Source organism: Anser cygnoides, chromosome 6 (assembly GCF_040182565.1).
Source record: "Anser cygnoides isolate HZ-2024a breed goose chromosome 6, Taihu_goose_T2T_genome, whole genome shotgun sequence".
NCBI classification, from domain to species: Eukaryota; Metazoa; Chordata; class Aves; order Anseriformes; family Anatidae; genus Anser; species Anser cygnoides.
Genome location: NC_089878.1, coordinates 40,062,213 through 40,080,836, shown reverse-complemented (window position 1 = coordinate 40,080,836; position 18,624 = coordinate 40,062,213). Strand labels below are relative to the sequence as shown.

Here is an 18,624-nt window from a genome sequence, read left to right as displayed (position 1 = left end):
ATTGAAGATACTGAAGGAAGCTACGGATCGTCCTTCGAGGACATGTTTTGTCAGCAGAAATGGCATTTTTGCTCCCAGTTCTGACTTTTAAGGCACCTAATGGCCTGGGGGGAGACGGAAGCCTCCCGGTTTATTCGCCCCGGTAACACCGCCTCTCCCCCTGCCACACTTCACGGCCCTCCGAGCGCCCGGCTCGGGGACGGGCCGGCAGCACGCTGCGCTGCTGACCCCTGGCGCCCCGGGCGGGCACTGCGCCGCCCCCCGCAGCCGGCCCCGGCTCCCCCGGCTCCCGTGAGGGACCCCACGGCAGGGCGCTGCGCCCAGGGGTGCCCGAGACTGGTGGCGGCCGCAGCCCGGGCGGGCGGGAGGCAGAGAAAGGCGGCGGGCTCTGAGGGGACAACATGGCGGCGGCCGCCCCGAGGAAAACCCCGCCGCCGCCGGCCCCAGGCGGTCTGATCGACGTGCCGGCGGAGCAACTCGCCGGGCCTGGCGGCGGGCGGGGAGGCGGCTGAGGGGGAGCGCCGCGGGGCGGCGGCGGCCGCCATTTTGTAGGAAGAGCGGAGCGGAGCCGGGCGGTTCTTGGCCCCCGTCGGTCTCCGGTCCCCCTCGGTGCCCCTCGGTCCCCGCCGCCGTGTGCCTGGGAGGAGCGGGCGTCGCCGCGGGAGGCCGCTGTCAGGGCAGCGGGGGGCGGCCCCGAGGGGGGAGCGGGGCCGGGCCGGGCGCCTCAGGGCCGCTGCGTTCGCTTCTCTTGCAGGGGGAGCCGGGCCGGGGCAGCCGGGCGGCGGCGATGGCCAAGGTGAGCAACCCCCCCTCGGCGGCTCGGGGGCGCCCCCGTCTTCCTCCCCCCTTCAAAGCAGCCTTTAAAAAAAAAATAATAATAATTCTCAAGAAGAGGTCGCCGGGAGTGTCATCCTTCTCCCCTCTGAGCGCCCGAAGCGTATCATGTGTTAAGGTGAAGCCTTTAAGTTCACTGGGGTGCTTTCAGACTGAAACATAAAACATACTTTACTGATCTGGTTTGTTTTGTCACCGAGACGGGAATGTTCTTTGGTCTCAGCGGGATTTTTTACTGGGGTGACGCCAGGTATGTAAATATTTGCAGTAGTGAGCTAAATCAACGTATCGATAAAGAGTGGTAACATCTCCGCCTTAAATGAACCTGCTGATAAGGAAAAAATGTTTCTCTTGTGATTATGTGTCATCGATAATTGTTTCTGTATACTTTAATCTGTGTATACTTCAATATATGCGTTTGTTTCACAATAACTTATTTCAGTAGTGCTTTTACATGGTAAGGGAAAGGTTCAAGTGGGATCAGCAGGGTTTGTTTTTGTTACACAAATCTTTTAAACCTGCTGTTTTAGACCTAGACAGCTTAAGACCTTAACTGTAAAAACTTGATAATGTTAGTAAATTAACTGTGTGTTAACGTGTTTGAGTCGTCGTGATGTTAGTAAGATGTATCAGACACTGTATGTTTGTGTGGAGGTAGTATGGAAGGAGCAGGTATTTATTGGCTGAGGTCCTGACAGTTTGAATAGAGTCTTTATCAAAACATGTGAGTAGTACAGTTTTCTTACTTTTTTGGAAATAAGCTTTTTGGTTACATACTTAGTGGTAAACATATGGGTAAACTCCTATATGATCAAGAATACAATATTTGAGGAAGAACCCGTTTCTCAAAAACTGAAACGTTTCTCAAAATAATTTCTTTCTCTCATTGGGAAATGAAGTTTTATGAAAACACATTGACTATAGCGGGGAGCGGTTACGTTTTCCAGGGATGTGTGTTTTGTAGATTTAAGATCTTTTAAATTATGCTTTACCTTTTGGGTGTATGATGGGTTACTTTTGTTACGTGTGTGGAACTGTGTCATGAAAGTAACCCGTCTGTTTTTAAAGCATAAAAAATAGATTATGCCATTCTGTTTAATTGGGTCACCTGGATGTTTTCTTTTTTTCGCAAAAAAAAAAAAAAGATCAGTGACAGTTGCTCGTGCTGCTGCTTGAGATGCACACCATCATCAGGCTTCAGAGTTAATCCTTGTGGTGAGGAGCCAGCAGCTCTTTGGAGCCCTTTGCTGAGACCATTTGCGTGCTCAGGGAGATAGCATTGCATCGTTTGCTGCGTGGCTGAATCAGCTTCTGACAGAGTCATCTTCAGCAATTGAAAGTTATGTTGACAGTAGAGTTCCGTGGCGTGAAGCAGATTTTCTGGTGTATTCCAAGACCGCAGTGTTCATAAAGGTTTTGTGGCTTATTGGCAGCTTGCCCAGGGTACTGATCTGATCTGTTTGCAGTAATACTTGTTTATAAATATGTGAATGTGCTGAGTTTGCAAATCTAAATAACGTTGGTTGTACTAGCTGAAGTTTTGCACATGTTAAATATTTATGGATTTCAAGAGCAAAATACAGAAGCAGAAATTACCATACCCACCTGTTTTGGTATGCATGTCCCCCTGTATGGCTCAGAGCTGTTGGTATGCATACTCTGTTGGCGAAGAAATGTGTGTATGCACATATGTACGTGTGCTTCTAGATGGGAGCTGCAAGATGTATCTGTAGGGATGCTATCCTGCGTCTCCCTCAAGTCTTCTAGGAAGTGGGACTACAGGTTAACTAATGTTCGGGCTAGTTTTAGGGCAGAGGTTTTGGATATCAGCACTTACTTAACAGTATTTCTGATAATGAATGACATGATTGAATTGTGGTAATCATGGAAACAATGCATAAATTTTTTCACATGTACAACCTAATCTAGGTTATGGGGTCTCAGTGGTGCTATTTAAACTTTTAAGTTTTGTTTTCCTAAAGTGAGGAGGCCTATCACTAAGTGCTTTTAAGGCTTTTCCTTTACTTAGAATACTATTACTAATATAAAAATGATAATAATGTGTTCTTAAATACTGATTTTACAAAAATAAGTGATGATAAATTACAGTTTTAATTGTGGAGTGAGGTTTTCTCTTGTGATCTACAAAACTGTACTTAAACTAGTAATTTTGCTAGCAGTATATAATACTTGCTTTTGTTTTTGTCTTCTCAGGTGCTCTGTAACAGAGCAAGATTGGTCACCTACCTACCAGGGTTTTATTCCTTAGTCAAAAGAGTTGTAAATCCCAAGGCTTTTTCTACAGCAGGTTCCTCTGGCTCAGATGAGCCTCATGTTGCTGCTACACCTCCTGATTTATGTAAGAAAAAGCAAATTCATTTTCTTTGAATTCATGTGCTATCAGAACTGTCCACCCCATATAAAACTGGGAATTCAGAAGTGTGTTTTTTTGCAGGACACTTCTGTGTTGTGGTTGCCTTGGTTATATATGATTGTGATGAAATACAGATATTTGAATGGGAGAGGTTTTTTGTCTTTTTTTTTTTCTTGTTAAATAATGTGATGACTAAAGCAAGGCCTTGACTTTTACAGGTCCAAGAACTGTATGGCCAGATGAAGTAATGGGTCCGTTTGGTCCTCAAGACCAGAGATTCCAGTTGCCTGGTAATATTGGGTTTGACTGTCACCTAAATGGTACTGCTTCTCAGAAGAAAAGCCAAGTTTCAAAACCTCTGCCTGATATATTAGCGGAGCCTTCACCAAGTGAAAGGCATGAATTTGTAATGGCACAATACATAAATGAATTTCAGGTAAGAACAGGCTTCCTCTGTGAGGCTGATACTTATTGTCTGGAAGAAACATAATTATTCTCTCTTCCTCCTGAAAAAAGATACCGATGATGATCCAGATGGTGTTTAAAGATGAGTGTCAGGTAGGGTGAGGGGGAGATTGCATAGAACCTGGCTGATTTTTTTCTTTTAGGAGAAGCAAAAACAAACCCTGAAATATTTTTTTTTCTCTTTTAACTGTACGTCTAAGTAGTGCTTAGTGAAATAGTATTTTAGTAATGACTTATATAGATGTGTGAAAAGAAAACTTCAGGTTCAAAATGTACTGTTTAACAAGTCCCAACACCTCTTATCAAATAGGACTGGTAGTTTCTTAACTTCAGCATTTCATTTAATGGACCTGGGCTTGCATAGTTTGGGCAGTGTCCTTAGACCTGCCTGTTTAGCTCTGACTACCACTGAATTCAGATGTGAGAAGCAGACCAGCACAGCTCAACCTCACGTCTCAAAATGAGAATGCATTTTGGCAATTACAGAACTTGCAGCGAGTCAGATGCTTTATTAGCAGGCAGCTTGCTAATTGCTAGCTTGACTTGCATGATCAGAGCGTTTCAACAAATGTTTATTGCTACTAGCTGCTGATTCAACTTTCCCATCTCTGAGTTTGTGACATGCTCAGACATCAGAAGTCAGCTAATAAATCTGCTGTAAAAATGCTGTGTAGTGTTTTTTGTAAATGTAATATTGTATTCCAAAGTGTTTAGAAAACAAACTTCTGGTGAGCTCACAGAATTGTTTCAGCTTTTGTGGATCATAACTTTGGTCAAAAGACCAAAAAAAGTTCTAGTCTTGTCTTTAATGCAAACCAGGTGTGCTGAATGCACGTCTGCTTTCTAGAAAGATTGCTTGTATAATAAAACTCTCAGTGCAGCTGCTGCTGCTCCAAATTGAATGGAGAAACTGGAAAGAGCGGGGGGGGGGGGGTTGCAACTGGTACTCAGAGGGCAGTTAACAAGAATCAGCTCTGTTTGATACTAGTGCTGTTCAGGAATCCATGGACGGCATTTAGCTAGTGAAAACGCTAAACTGGTCACTTCTGGAGAAGACCCAGATTTGGGCAATGGCATCAGCTAATACAAAGGCCTCCTGCCACAGGTTCCTCCAGCAAGTAGGAGAACAGCTCAGTGCCACTGAAGCTCAGGCACCTCTCCTTGAAGCAGGCAGAGGAATGGCAAACCCCTCTGGCCTCTCTATACCTCAGAGTGATAAATTAGTTGATGCGAGCAGAATAAATGAACCTACCAGGTCATTAGTATGAGAAGTGGTGTTCATCTTAGGAAAATGGCCATCGTCTCTTGCTGATGGCATGCGTGGTAAGTGGATGTACTGTGTAGGTGGATATTAGCTGGATGGAATGGGAGCAGTAGGCAAATCAGAGTCAACCATCGCCGTACCTTTCTTAGTAAGAGAAGCATCCTGTGATTAGGAAGAACAGGAAGGGTGCACCAGCATCACTGCATGATTTGGGAGGCTTAAAGTACCAGCTGAGCTGACTTCTGCAGTTACAATGCAAGGTAGCTGTGGAAACATGTACTGAAAGTGCAGTTAATGTCTGCTGTTTGTATACCTGATTTTTGTGGGTTCTTTTTTTGCTACTATTCTTGATTTTAAATTCTAGAACAGAAGTGCAAACTATGCTTTGCGTTCAGTGTAATAGTTTTCTCTAGGGAGAACTTGGAGATACACTTGTATGTTAGATAGGACACAATGTACTCTACGTTTTAATTTCAGTTTTAAGAGAAAGTCCTTGTAAATTATGGCAAAGTCAATGTTAGAAAAGCTGTATTTAGGCATTCTGTGCCAATGTTACGTAGCAGTTGATATGCCAAAGGAGGCAGCTGTTTTAACTTCCCTGTTAAGGACATTGTAAGCTTAAATGTTATACATCTGACTTAGCAGTGCTGGATTTGTAACATACATGCAAGAATCTGTATGTTTTTTTTTTTTTTTTAAGAAACTGTAGAACTAAACTGTAGAGAATAAAAATAGTTTTATTGGAAAAAGGTGCTGATTTTTAGGCTGCTGAAGCTGAAATTACTGGCAGATCAGAGCTCTAGAACTGTTTTATTCCAGTTCAGGGAATGTGGGTATGTTTGAAATCTATCAATTGTTGTTGGATTAAATACTTGCAGGCCATTATTTTAAAGGGGTGTTTTTCAAAAAATTCTCAATTGCTTAAGGTTTTGGTTAACACAGTTAAAGTTTAAATTTCTGTTTAAGTAATAGATTATATATATCTGTTCTAATTTTAATATTTGAAAAACAGTCTTTAAGTCACAGCAGACCAACTTTCTGCGAAACTACTTGGGTGTATCAGTGGACATAGAGTTGCAAAATTACACTCTGGTGTGCATTGTTATTCCTGTTGTGTATTAATAGGAAAGTTAAAATTTTCATTTTTCTCAGGGTGCTGATGTTCCACAGAAACAGCAAATAAATAACGCTGAAACATACTTTGAAAATGCAAAGGTAGAATGTGCAGTACAAGCTTGTCCTGAACTGTTACAAAAAGGTATGTATTTTCTGGACAGTTAAAAAAAAAATGTATTTTTTTAAAAAACAAGTGAAATATGTAAATAAAGGCTCTGATAAAATTGACAGAATGTATAATGGAATAAGGTAATCCAAAGTCAGTATTTTACAAAAGAAAAACATTATAAAACGAAGACTGAAATTCTGCTGTTGACAATACTTTGCATTTCATATAAAATTCAGTGCCATTAAATTTAAGATCAGCTGGGTTGGGGAGTAACTTGTGTCTGCTTCTACAGGGTCAAGAAACTTTGGAAATGATTCATTACCTAAAAACCAAGTTGTGACAAAATCAAGTGTTTTGGCACTACTTCTTAGTAAAAGAGTGAATTGAAATCATATTACTCCTGAAGGCATTGGTTTTGTATTTTTCTTTCTGGTCTAAAAGATAATGATTGAAATTAAATTCAAGTGAAAACTTTAATAAGTGACCTTTAGCAGTAACCTTACCAATGTGCATTACCACAAAAACAACGTCAGCATCAAAACAGCGTGCTGTTTGCACATCTGAGATGAAAAACACACATATCTCCTATTTAAATGAAATGAAAGCTTAGAAGTAGGGTTGATAATTTTTCTAAAACTGAGAAGTCCTAAATAAAGTAAGAGAGATCATAAACTGCTGGTTTCCTTTTCTTTAGACTTCGAGTTAATGTTTCCAGAAGTGAATGCCAGCCGTTTAACAGTGTTAACAGTTACCCAGAAGACTAAAAATGATATGACTGCATGGAGTCAAGAAGTAGAAGATGAGAGAGAAATGCTCTTAGAAAATGTAAGTAGCTGACATGAGCATCAGCTTATCTTTGTTGATCAGTCTGATTTGTATATTGAGACCATTTCTAGCTCTGGCAGTAATATTCTGTATTGCGTGTTTGAGCTAGCGCTGTGTTCTCTTTCTGACGAAAAGGAGACAACTTTTTTCAGCTTTGTCACTTTTATTAAAGGCTGTTCTCCTGTTGCATCTAAAGGGCAGCAAGTATTTTCTTGCCTTATTTCACCTTCAGTACAATTTATTTTGTAGGATTTTGTTGCTCTGTGTTTTTCTGTGATGTAATGGAAATTCCAGCATGTGCTCTGTCAGTGAGTGCATCCTCACCTTCTGATAATAGATATGATCTGGGTATCAGTGATAACTACATGCTAACCAGCCTTGTGCGCTCTGTCTTCTCTTGCCACTAGAGGTCTCTCCGAAAATAGTTTTTTCTCATTCTTCAGAGTTCTGACTGCTCCAGCAGGTGTCGATGTTCACCACTGCTGGTGGGTTTTTCTTCATACCTTAAAATACAGCAGCTTTGTATATTGTAGTTTTTCTAAAATCAGTAAAAATTATTGTATGGGATTTTAATCTGTGAAGTGAGGGTCAAATTTATGTTTGAAAATAAGTCTGCTACTGTCCTTTTCAACCTTGGAAAGTGCAGACGTGGTCTGTATAAAGCAGTGTAAGGGTCACCACAGAAAAGGAAGCAGCAGTCTGAAGGATCAACATAAAAATTACACACAAATTAAAATTCCCTTCGTTTTAGTGTGTTCTTCTCTTTGAATTGTTTATGGTCTGTTGGTCTTTGGCATTGTAATCTGGTCTAATTATATGTTAATTGGCATCTTTCTTCCTTGTGCACCTCCCTGTCAAGTCTAATATAGTCATTGTAGGGGTGTTAGGATGTTAGCTTTAACCTCCCAGCCTAAAGGTTACTAACAGCAAACTCACCGGAAAATGGTCTGTTTGTTTGCTTCATAAATGTTAGAAGTAACATTAAAAATACTAATTTGATGTGAGAGGCTTGTGCTGAAGTAATGAGGGTTATTTACAGTCAATCTAAGTGTTTACAGTGGTTAATCTAAAGCATTTATTAATACCACTGTAAGAGGTTGCTGTGGAGCTGTTACACTGCGTCTGTTGATTCAGTGTTGTACCAGAAATGTAGTGCCTTAAATGATGCCTTCAGATGGCTTGCTTACATTTGTGACTCAGAGTTGGAAGATAGTTGTTCTTCAGAGCCAGCAAACTTCAAAGTACAGAACTGATTGCTGTGAAGGATAAACTTCCCTTATTTGGGACCATTCAGCCTTACCGTCTTAATAAATGTAATAATCTTTGTACCTTGAACTGCTCGGGACACTAATTCCTGAAAACAGTCCAATTTTATCTAATTGAAAGTAAATAGAATGTAAACTTAATCTGAAGTTAGTTTTCTTTTTAATGAGACGAGGGCAATTCCTTCATGTTTCAAGGGAGCTACATCAATTCAGTGCATAGATGGTTTTAGAATCAATCCCTGTCTCGAGTTTTTTTGGGGGAAGGTTCTCATTCACATTTGCAGACTTCTTCAGGAGTTTTCTGTGAATTCCTGTTACCTTCCTAATGTAGGCTGAAAGCTGCCGATCTACGCGATTCAAAACACATAACTGAGATCTCCTGTTCTCACTTATTTATCTGCAGAAATGTGCTATGTCATCTGTAGGTCTTGTAATTTTCTTGTGCCATGCTGGGACATCAGCTTTAAATCTGATTTTTTTGTTGTTGTTGTTGTCTGGAAAACAGGTAAGTCTTAGATTTACGGAAAGTTACTTTTGGAAAATTTTATATGCATTCTGATCTATTTATATTTTCCAAAAAGAAGTTTTAATATCTTTTTTTCTTCCCTTTAAGTTCATTAATGGTGCCAAGGAAATTTGCTATGCAATCTGTTCTGAAGGCTATTGGGCCGACTTCATTGATCCATCCTCAGGACTGGCTGTAAGTTGTGCGCTGTGCAGAACCCTGTTGTCCTAACTAGCAGTGGTATTTGTATTCTTCTATATGGGTTAAATCCAACTTTTTCATATTGATCAAAAGCTGTTACCACAGGATAATCCCTTTTCTAAATTTAGAAGATAGGGTAGTGGCCCCCAGCCACTTCAAACGCTGCGTCAGCTGTTGTTGCAGTTGGCACTTCTGAGAACATCGTTCAGCAATGAAGTTGAATTTTAGGTAACTAGAAATTTGATGCCTAAAAATTCTTCATCACAACATGGTTGATGCCTTGTGCCCTCCAAAGGTCTTTTGGTAGTCCATACACCTATCTGTCTAGATGGGTGCTTTTTAAAAAACCTCTTTGCACTAGTTAATTATATATTTGTTAAGCAGAAAAAATGAATGGCTTGTTCTGTTTAAACAGCATTGGCATTCACTGCCAGATTACACCAGTTCTCTGGAGAGCTGACAGTTTCTTACCAAGACATCTGTAAAATGCAACAGTGGCTTAAAATTTACAAGACAGCACTGAGGATTTCTATTAAAACATGCGTTCACATGCATTTTTGTCTGAGAACTAATCGTTAAAACCATATCATAGTTAAACGTAATCATGGCAAAGCTCATTTTAGTGCGGTTTTTATTTAAAAATACCATGAAAGGCCATGATTTATTGTGTCATCAGAGGCAACTAGGTTTAACAGGGATTGTTTATAAGCTAAACAAGCCGTTGAAGGTGTTTATAGTACTTAAAAGCTTCCCTGGGAATTCCATGCATTTAAAGAATAGTGACAGGTTAATAAAAGTAAGATAATGTCTTTGGGCTCCAGTTCGGTAGCAACATCCTTACCCATAACCTGCTCAGCAGCAGTAGGCTTTTGTCAGAAGCTTCCTCTTCTGAGGTAAAGCAACTGAAATAAGTTTTCTGTTATTGCTATATAACATTTTGCTGTTGAAAGCATTTTCTTTTTAGGGGGCTTATTGAAAAGATACGTCTTAATTTTGCTATTTTACAGGAGGTTTCTATCCTAAATGTTTTTTTTTTTAAATCTTCTACTTTTTCAAGGCATTTAATTTATTTTTTATGCGTGATTGATTGGACATTCAGACATGCTGATACACCCTCAGACCTCTGTCAGCAGTAAGGGGAAACCTCTAAATATGGGCTACCAGTGCAATCAGAGGTGCTCTGCATGTAGATCACACAAACAGATCTTCATAAAAACTTCTTCCAACAAATGTAGCTGGTACTGTTGGGCTTAGGCTTTGTTTTGAAAAGGGGTAATAGTGACGTTTTTAAAGCTTGAATGTGTTGTTACTGGGCTGTTAACCCTTATAGTCTGGAATGTTCTTGGAAATACTATGTGAAATTCTCTCTTTCCACCTAGTTTTTTGGACCTTACACAAACAACACCCTGTTTGAAACAGATGAACGCTACCGCCACTTTGGATTCTCCGTTGATGATCTCGGCTGCTGCAAAGTTATTCGTCATAACATCTGGGGTACTCACGTCGTCGTAGGAAGTATCTTCACCAACGCTGAACCTGACAGCCCTATCATGAGAAAACTGAGCGGAAACTAGGAACTGTCAGGGTTTCGCTCGTCTTCTGACTTGATGATTCTGTACAAGCATTGTCAGGAATACCACAATCTGAAGTATTCCTAGATAATAAAGTATCTGTTATTTATTTTAGTCTTATGAATATTTGCTCATCACATGTGACTTAGAATATCATTTGACAGCATTTTATCAGATACCTATATGTGACACATGAATTTTAAGCTGTGAGTTTCCTTCATCCTGAATGAATTTAAACCAACTTGAATGCATATGTAGCTATCTGCGTAGCCTCTTTTAGTATTATCAACTCTTCTGACTTTTTGATATCTGACAAATCTGTGTTCTTCGCATTAAAAAACCCTCATACCACTGAATTTCCTGGGAATTTCACCACTTACTGCAATAAGTGGCAGAAATTGTACACGTTATACTTCAGGAGGGAAGTGTTCACATGGTTGCTACATCCTGAGACTGTAAAAAGTCATAAGTTACTCTAGAATCAGTCATCTCTTAATGTTTTTTGTCTTCATGTTGCTTGGGATTTTATTTTATCAGTGTTATATATGTAAATGTAATTTAGAGTTACTTTTGTAACTTTTATAGGTCATTAAATACATAGATATGGAAAAAAGGTAATAGGGCAATGCTTGGATATCATCATTGTTTTTTCTTGGATGCAATTGAGATTTGTCTCTGCGGAATTTTGAAATGCCTGAGTAAAGGGCAGTTATGATGAGGTACTTTAATTTTCATCAATTGTGAAGATATTTCAAGGGGAAGATTAAAATATCTTTAGGTGGCGTAGAAACAATCAAGTCAACTGAAGTTACACCAGAAAGAGTAGTGAGGAAAATTAAGGGTATCTAAACTTCCAAAAATTCAGCTGCTTCTCTACAGAGACTAGCTAACTAGATTTTAATGTCCCTGCAGTCACTTTTTAGGGCCGTTCGGTAATACTCCACAGCTGTAGCTGTGCCAGTTTATGCAACAATGGGAATCCTTCAGTCTTGACTCAGACAAAACTTAGTGCAACTTTTGTCTGGATAACGACTGCCAAGAAGATGCTCTGAGAGCTTTAGCATCCTTTCCAGTAGCTAGGGATTTTCACTTCTTTTTCCAATATTAACAACTACAGATTTAAAACTTGTTCTAGGTTTGTATGCTATTTCTATTCCCTACTCAGCACCTAAGCCAGTTATCACCAGGGTTTTTTGTTGGCTCCAATGGGTTTAGAACCAGACCCTTTTACAAGTGCCTGTATCTTTCCTTGTTAATGACCGCCAGGTCACAGAGGTGCGGTTGAGGAAGACGCTGCTGGAGAAGTGAGCGCTGCCTTCCCTAATTCACTATAGCTAGGCCAGCCGTTCAGGGCTTGTCGTGCCATCTTGTCATCACTTTTGGCTCTGGCCCGCACACATTCCAAGAAAAGCGTATGGCTGTTGAGGCAAGGTTGTTTATTGCTTTTTGTGGCATCTGCCGCATTTCCAGAGCACAAGTTTCTTTGTTCTTTGATCTCATTCTTGTCAAAAGGATGAAAAAATACTCAAGAAGCTGCAGAGTGTCTTCTGTGTACAAAACCAATTGGAACACAATTGTTTTGCAGAATGCCAATTACCTCATTTGATAAAAAGAGGGGTAGTGTCTAGGTGTACACAACTGTAGAGAAATAAATATTAGAAAAATAAATTCTGTGAACGGGTTCACATATATTTTAGCTATCTCAAAGGTTTTCGATACTGTCTCTTTTTTTTTCCTAAAGTGGCTTTGCTGTACTCGCCTTTCCTAGGTTTTATAAAGCGGGGTGGACTTTCAGGCAGCTATCCAAATTAAACTTGGGACAGTAGTTTTCCAGCATGATACTTCACGGGGTATGAACTCAAAAAAAATAATTTTTTAACAGTGTCTTTTCAAATTTTTCTAACCCAAGGCAAAAATCTCACTGAAGACGTTGGGAGTTTTTGCCTTGACATCGCTGTTACTAGTACTTCATGCCAGAATTCGAGGGGAAGTAGCATTTTGAGGTATTTTTCTAAGTAGCATTTTGGGGTATTTTTCTAAATAACATTTTCTTGTACTTACAAGTTTGTCGAAACTCAAAAGAGGCTAGAACTGTTCCTGTTCTACCTCCTTCACAGCAGAAGAGCTATAATGTATATTAACTTGCTATTATGAAATAAAAGTTCTTGAATGCAGTGTGATTAAATGTATTTCTGATAATTAAAAAAAAAAAAATCAGTCTTGCAAAATGAGTTCCTTTCTATGCTGAAGAAATATACATGAAAAGAGATGCTGCATGTAAGGTCACATCTGTCTCTTTAGCAAAGATTAATGTTCTGGGGGAAGTTCTTAATTTGGAGAGGCTATTAGTTTCTAGCAAGTTTCTAAGAGCTTGGCATATTTACTAAAAAATGAGTTCATTAAAAATACAGTAAAGTGATGCTGAGCACCACACGAGCAGTACTGTGACTAGTTAGATTTGCAAGCACATCAGTATACGTAGTGAATATAATTAAAATGCTGCAAGTCTACAAATCATTCATATTAGTCAAAAGGCTAAAGAAACATTAGAGATGAAGTGTTTGTCACTTAGGGGCCTTAAGATACGAGGAACTGAGCTAAATGTCTTTTCAAAGAATTTTTTCAAAGAATTCCTGCTAAAGGTGAAGAGAGAAGTTAAGAGTTGTAGTCCTAAAGAGCTGATGCCATCGCTGCTGAGGACAGTAGCGGGAACAGGATTTTAATTTTAAATTTCAAAACTAAATTTTTAACCAGGCTAAAAGTTGAACCCAGGACAAGATACCGAGAGAAATGGCCGGTTCGCAGTTGGACGGAGATGGGTTTCTGCCCTGTGGAAGATGAAAGCCCTCACCGCATCTGAGCTCAGACTGAATTACGGTGATGCTTGGTCAGTTGAGTGAGCACAAGGAAATATCTCGAGGTCTTCAGTTCTTTTCAGAAGACGTGATCGCTTTCCTGCAGAAGTGATCCTGTGATGAGGATCTTTCTCTTTCCACCTGCAGGCTCCTGAAGTTGAGACTCAGTGGAGGCTTTTACCTGGGCTCGGGTAGAAATGTGGAAGTAGCAAGGACCAAAGAAGTTTCTGCTTTCGGTAAACAGAACGCACAAAGTGTTCTCAGTGCTGTGAACGTTCAAGTTCACTGTGCTACAATAAGAGCTAATTGTAGGAGTTGTGCTGTTACCCAAATAACCCTGGATGATTCTGTGGTGGGTTGGACGGGTCGATAGCATTTTAGCAGATTGAGGACAGTGTACAGAGCTATAGTGAATTCAAAATCTTCTACTCAACCACTGATACCATTCATTTATTCTTGATAAATCCTCCTGTAACAATGCACGCTTCAGAACTTAGCTTCATGCTCAACTAGCTTATTTGTGAGAGAGCAAAGAAGCCGGTTGTTCTCTGAGTTTAAAATTACCTCTGTATAGTCCTATCACATGGAAAGAGGGAGTAAAAATCCTGTTAGTGGTGGTGTAGAGCTGAAATGTAATAGCGAAATCATTGCACTGCTTGCCTTGTGCTCAGCTCTTTTAAAGCCTCTTTTTATTAAGGATCACTTCTTTTGTACTCAGCTTCCTCAAAATTGGCAATCAGACTCATGGCCCATGTGCACACATTTGTAGAGCATAGTTAAAACAAGCCAGGTAATCAAACGACTCTTGTTTATAAGAGCTTAAACACTGAAGAACTGTTATTCTCCTTCCACCAGCAGCCAGCTGGCTGGGGGAAAAAAAATAATAATCCGCAAGGTCAAAGGTGTCTCCTGCAGGAGAAGGCCCCTTTTCTTTGCCGTGCTGTCTTGTCTGCAGGCTCGTTGCCCTTTCTTGCTAATTGCAGCGTCATTCAACGAGAGACACCCTGGTTCATAAACCTGCAGGGAAGCACAGCTGTAACTTTAGACAGCTCCAGGAGGGTCAGGCTGCAGGACGTCAGCTGCTTTGTCGCAGCAACATGCAGAGGACTCGGTCTGTGAGCTCGTTGGGCTCCGAGAGGTTCTGCCCAGGCTCTTCGTCCTCAGCTCTGCTCTCAGCAGCAGAGCAGCTCTCCGGGCAGTTTGCCTCCTGGACTGATAGAAAAAAGGCTGATGGTTCAAAATAGGCATGGAAATGATTTTCACAGATGCATGGCCAAACTGAAGCTTCTAAAACGTCTGCTAGATATAGATGACATAGTCTGATAGCTAGGGACGAGGATGTTATTACTATTATATTGCATTAGAATATACCCAGCAAGTACTTCTGAAATCATCCACTTAAGAAATTAGGTAACTTGCTGAACCATAGCGTTAACACTTCAAAGCTGCCCGTGTGGCCCTGTATATTAAATTAATTCCTTCTCTTGCTCTCAAGTTCGTATTTAGTGGCCACCGATAGCAGGTCTTGCGTTTGAGACCACGTGAGTGATGGAGGTGCCTTGCTAGCACTGCAGCAGAGATGAAGAATGGGAATAAATATTCACGCTTTCCTGGTGAAGGACCATAAACTCTGCATGAAATAATTGGCGAGTGAATAATTGCAGGCTGAAATACCTCGTGTGACCCAAAATGAAGCATTTAATACATGGATATTTTTATATATCCATCTTCCTAGGAAAATAGGTAATTTTAACACAAAATTTTAATGTTTTTTTCTTTTTTTTCTTTTTTTTTTTTTTTACACAAAGTCAAAAACCATAAACAATCCCTGATGTTCCCTCTGAATAGCTGTTTTTACCACATACATGTCTTTTAGCATAAATACTTCATGTTGTTGTGTGTTATAATGGGCTGTGGGCTGTTCTTGGATTCGGCTTGGGGAAGCATCAGGGGGGGGGGGAAGGTGCGCGTAGCTGGAGCGCTGTGACAGTGCACGCGAGCTTGTTGGAAAAATTGATTATAAATAACAATACGGAGTGAAATTCCTGCAGTTTAGGTGATCATCTTTTGTCCAGGAGCATAGCCCAAGCTGGGCTGATGACCTTTAATTGCAGCAGCGGTGAAGCACCGCGGTTTTGCCCTCTTACCAAGGCTGCTGGGCAAAGGCCCAGCAATCGGCGACACCTGCTGCACCTGGGCACGAGCTGCTGCCCCTGGAGTGACGCGGGCCTCTTGGTTTTCACTTCGGGGCAGCTGTTTTAAATCGGTTTACTGAAGCCAGCTGAGCTGCTGTAATTGCCACCAAATAAAAGTGCAGCTCATCAGGCCTTTATGCACTGAAGGAAGTCAGGTAGTGCTGTGTGTGGGTGCCTTCTGCTCCCTGCTGCAGGAAGGTCGGAGCTTTCGCAGCTCAGCTCTTCGCGCAGGCAGGCACTCGCCCAGGGAAATGCTCCTTGCGGCTGGGAGGTGCCCAGGAGCTACGCGCACACAAGCACATGCACAGCCACGTGCTCGAGCCTTGCAGCAGCTGCTTGAGGACAACAATAGCGGCTTGTATCAGCTCCAACAGCAGCGATGTGTGGCTTTTTCATAGGGTCCCGCTCTGTTATAATTCTCTTTGTTTCCCAGGGGCTAACAGTGTCTGACAGCGTTCTTTGTCAGGAGCACATCTTCGCTGTGTGCTGCACGCAGCGTGGCCGCGTGTCCCCTCCCAGCTGCTCCAGGGGTGCCGAGTTTGCCTTGGGCACGTGAGGGTTTCCTCACCTGGGGTCTAAGCTCAGTGTGTGTATGCTAACATCTGCCTTAAGCAGGTGACTGCAGCTGAAGTGTTTGCATGATCACACCCTAAACATTACACTCAAACACCAAAGCTCCTAAATTAAAGAGAAAATCCTCTCCCCTGCCTACCTGCTGTCGGGGAAGCAGCGATCCTGCAGGTGGTTAACGGGCTCTGAGCTGCAGCCGGTCCCCACTGCTCTGTCCTGCCCTGCTCGTCCTGCAGCACGGCCCTCACCGAGCTGCTCCGCTGATCCTGCCTCTCCTGGGACTGGTCGGCTGGCAGTGCTTCGAGCCGGTAAGTTGTGTCCTGCGAGAGGCTCTCGGCTCTGAAAATAATCGAACGGTTGGAGGAAGGCGACCCGAGCTTGAAATGTGATGTAGTGTTTGCTGAGAAACCGTCACGGTGAGAGGAGAAAAGCCTCAAGACATTCAGTGAAAGCTTGTGTTGCTGTACCCGCGTGGTTTTGTCCCAGCTGGGGTTTCCCAAGGGCTGGCTTTGCTGCTGGTCAGCCAGGTGCCACGCAGCCCGTGCCCTGTAGTGGTGTCCTGGCTTGGGAAACCTGAAGCTAAAAAATGTTGATGTGAGTTATTTGCTAATTTGAATGGGACTTGAGTGCTGGAGTGGAGCTGGCAGGCTGGAGGTGTGGGTAGTTAGTTAGCTATTTCCAAGCCACCGTGTTTACCTGCAGCAGTTCCATGCTTGGTGTTTGGGTTGGTTGGCTGTGTTTTTTTCAGTGATTTTACCCTCCCTAGCAGAGTGTTGAGACGAGTGTGGTTTTGATCCAGAACACAGAAGGGCGCTTGGTGCGGTGTGCAAGGTGCGAGCACAGCATCGCTGTGGCTCGGTACTTGTGGAGCCTGGGAGAGGCAAGGAAGAGGAGATGGGGGGAGGCTGGGGTGCAGAGATGCCCAGAAGCACGCTCTAACACCAGTAATTCCCGCAGCAGGAGCCACGGTTCGGGTGGGAAGCACAGGAGAGCCAGGGCGCTAACACTAGCCTGGTGCTGTGAAGTGGCTCGGAGCCACCCTTTGGAACAAAACCACGATTATCATGGGCTGATTCTGAGAGAAATGTAATGCTCTTAGGAAAAAAACAAGTGGGGGGACAGGGTGGGAGCTCGCACTGTCCGTGTGCCAGAGGCACAGGGAGGGGCGGCCGGTGGCATGCTGCTGATCCAGCCCTGCCCAGACCGTGCCGCGTGTCGCTCTGATCAGATTTTACGCTTTTTTTTCCTGATGATTCATCCCATTAAGTTCTTTCTGTGTGCTCAGCCTATTGCTTAATGGTAAGCAACACATAAAAAAATCACCAGCTATGCAGCTAGCTGTTCTGCTTGGGAAATTATTTATCAGGCGTTGAAGTGCATGCAGGGCTCCTGCGCTGTTGGGACCGCAGCCTTCAGTGCCGACCGTGCGTATCCAACAGTTATCTGTGCAAAGCTCGTGCTTCCCTGTGCACATCCTGCTCTTATTTTTCCAAAGAGATGTGCCTTGAGATGTGTGGTCTAATTTTGCTGCATGTAAAATGTACGATATTTACAGACTGATGGGTGGTAGTGTGCCTCTTGCGCAGGGTGTGCTTTATGCGTGAGCTTTTCGGGGACTGAAAACCAGTCTTTGAAGGTCAGAGTCCTTCGTGAGGGAGGATTTCTACACCTGGTTTCCCCAAGGAACTGATGGATGGGGCCAGGCAGTGAGCTGCTCTGGCAGCGCTGGCTCCCCCCGCCAGCCCGCTGCTGCCATGCGGTGTTTTTGCTGGGGCAGGGAAGAATCGCTGCTGCTTTCTCTATGCATGGGAGAAAAAAAAAAAAAAGCATACTTTTTTGCAAAAATGCTCATTTGGTGCAGTCGGTTTTTTAAAGGTGCACCCTCCTTCATCAGACCTGTTCTCTGATGGCAGCTGGGGCTGAGCAGCAAGAGAGCTGCTGATTTCCCTCACCTCTGCTACACGATCAGGAAAACCAAGCCTGTGTTTTCCTGGTACACAGCCCCCTCGGCGCCGTGCTGACCCCCACTTCCCAGGGCAGGGCCTGGGGCTCGCCGTTTCTAGTTTCTATTTTATTTGGGCCGGTGAGTTTTGGGGCGCTGTCTGCCTTCAGCAGGTCTTGGAAAAGCCTCCGTAGCATAACCAGTGCCTGTTTCAGCTGGGCGCTGAGCAGCGAGCTGTTGACACACATCAGCAAAGCGGGCTTTGCCGGGCTGCTGCCTCTCAGCCCATGGACACTCGCTCGGGGAGCCTTTAGCAGCTCGGTGCCACTGCCTTTCCTTGTCCTTCCAGCATCAGACCTCGGCTGTGTTTGTTTGCATTCGTTGTGGGCAGGCTCCACCGTGCTGAAGGCATCCTCTTAGTTTTGGTGTAAGACTTGTAGGTTTGAGCACCCCCTGATGAAATGTAGAAATGTTAGAAATGTAGAAATGTGTTAGAATGTAGAAATGAAGGCTTAAAAAATGATAGAATTTGT

General features: G+C 42.7%; 1 protein-coding gene across 1 annotated transcript; it reads left to right on the top strand.

Annotated features, from left to right (window-relative positions):
• The first annotated feature begins 522 nt into the window (after nt 1-522).
• On the top strand, nt 523-12,703 carry MMADHC (metabolism of cobalamin associated D). The gene is made up of 7 exons (XM_048081015.2): nt 523-796; nt 3,049-3,193; nt 3,427-3,644; nt 6,090-6,195; nt 6,857-6,987; nt 8,866-8,952; nt 10,338-12,703. Exons 1-7 carry the CDS (start codon nt 788-790, stop codon nt 10,530-10,532), a joined length of 891 nt encoding a protein of 296 aa, XP_047936972.2. The 5' UTR covers nt 523-787; the 3' UTR covers nt 10,533-12,703.
• Nucleotides 12,704-18,624: the final 5,921 nt, after the last annotated feature.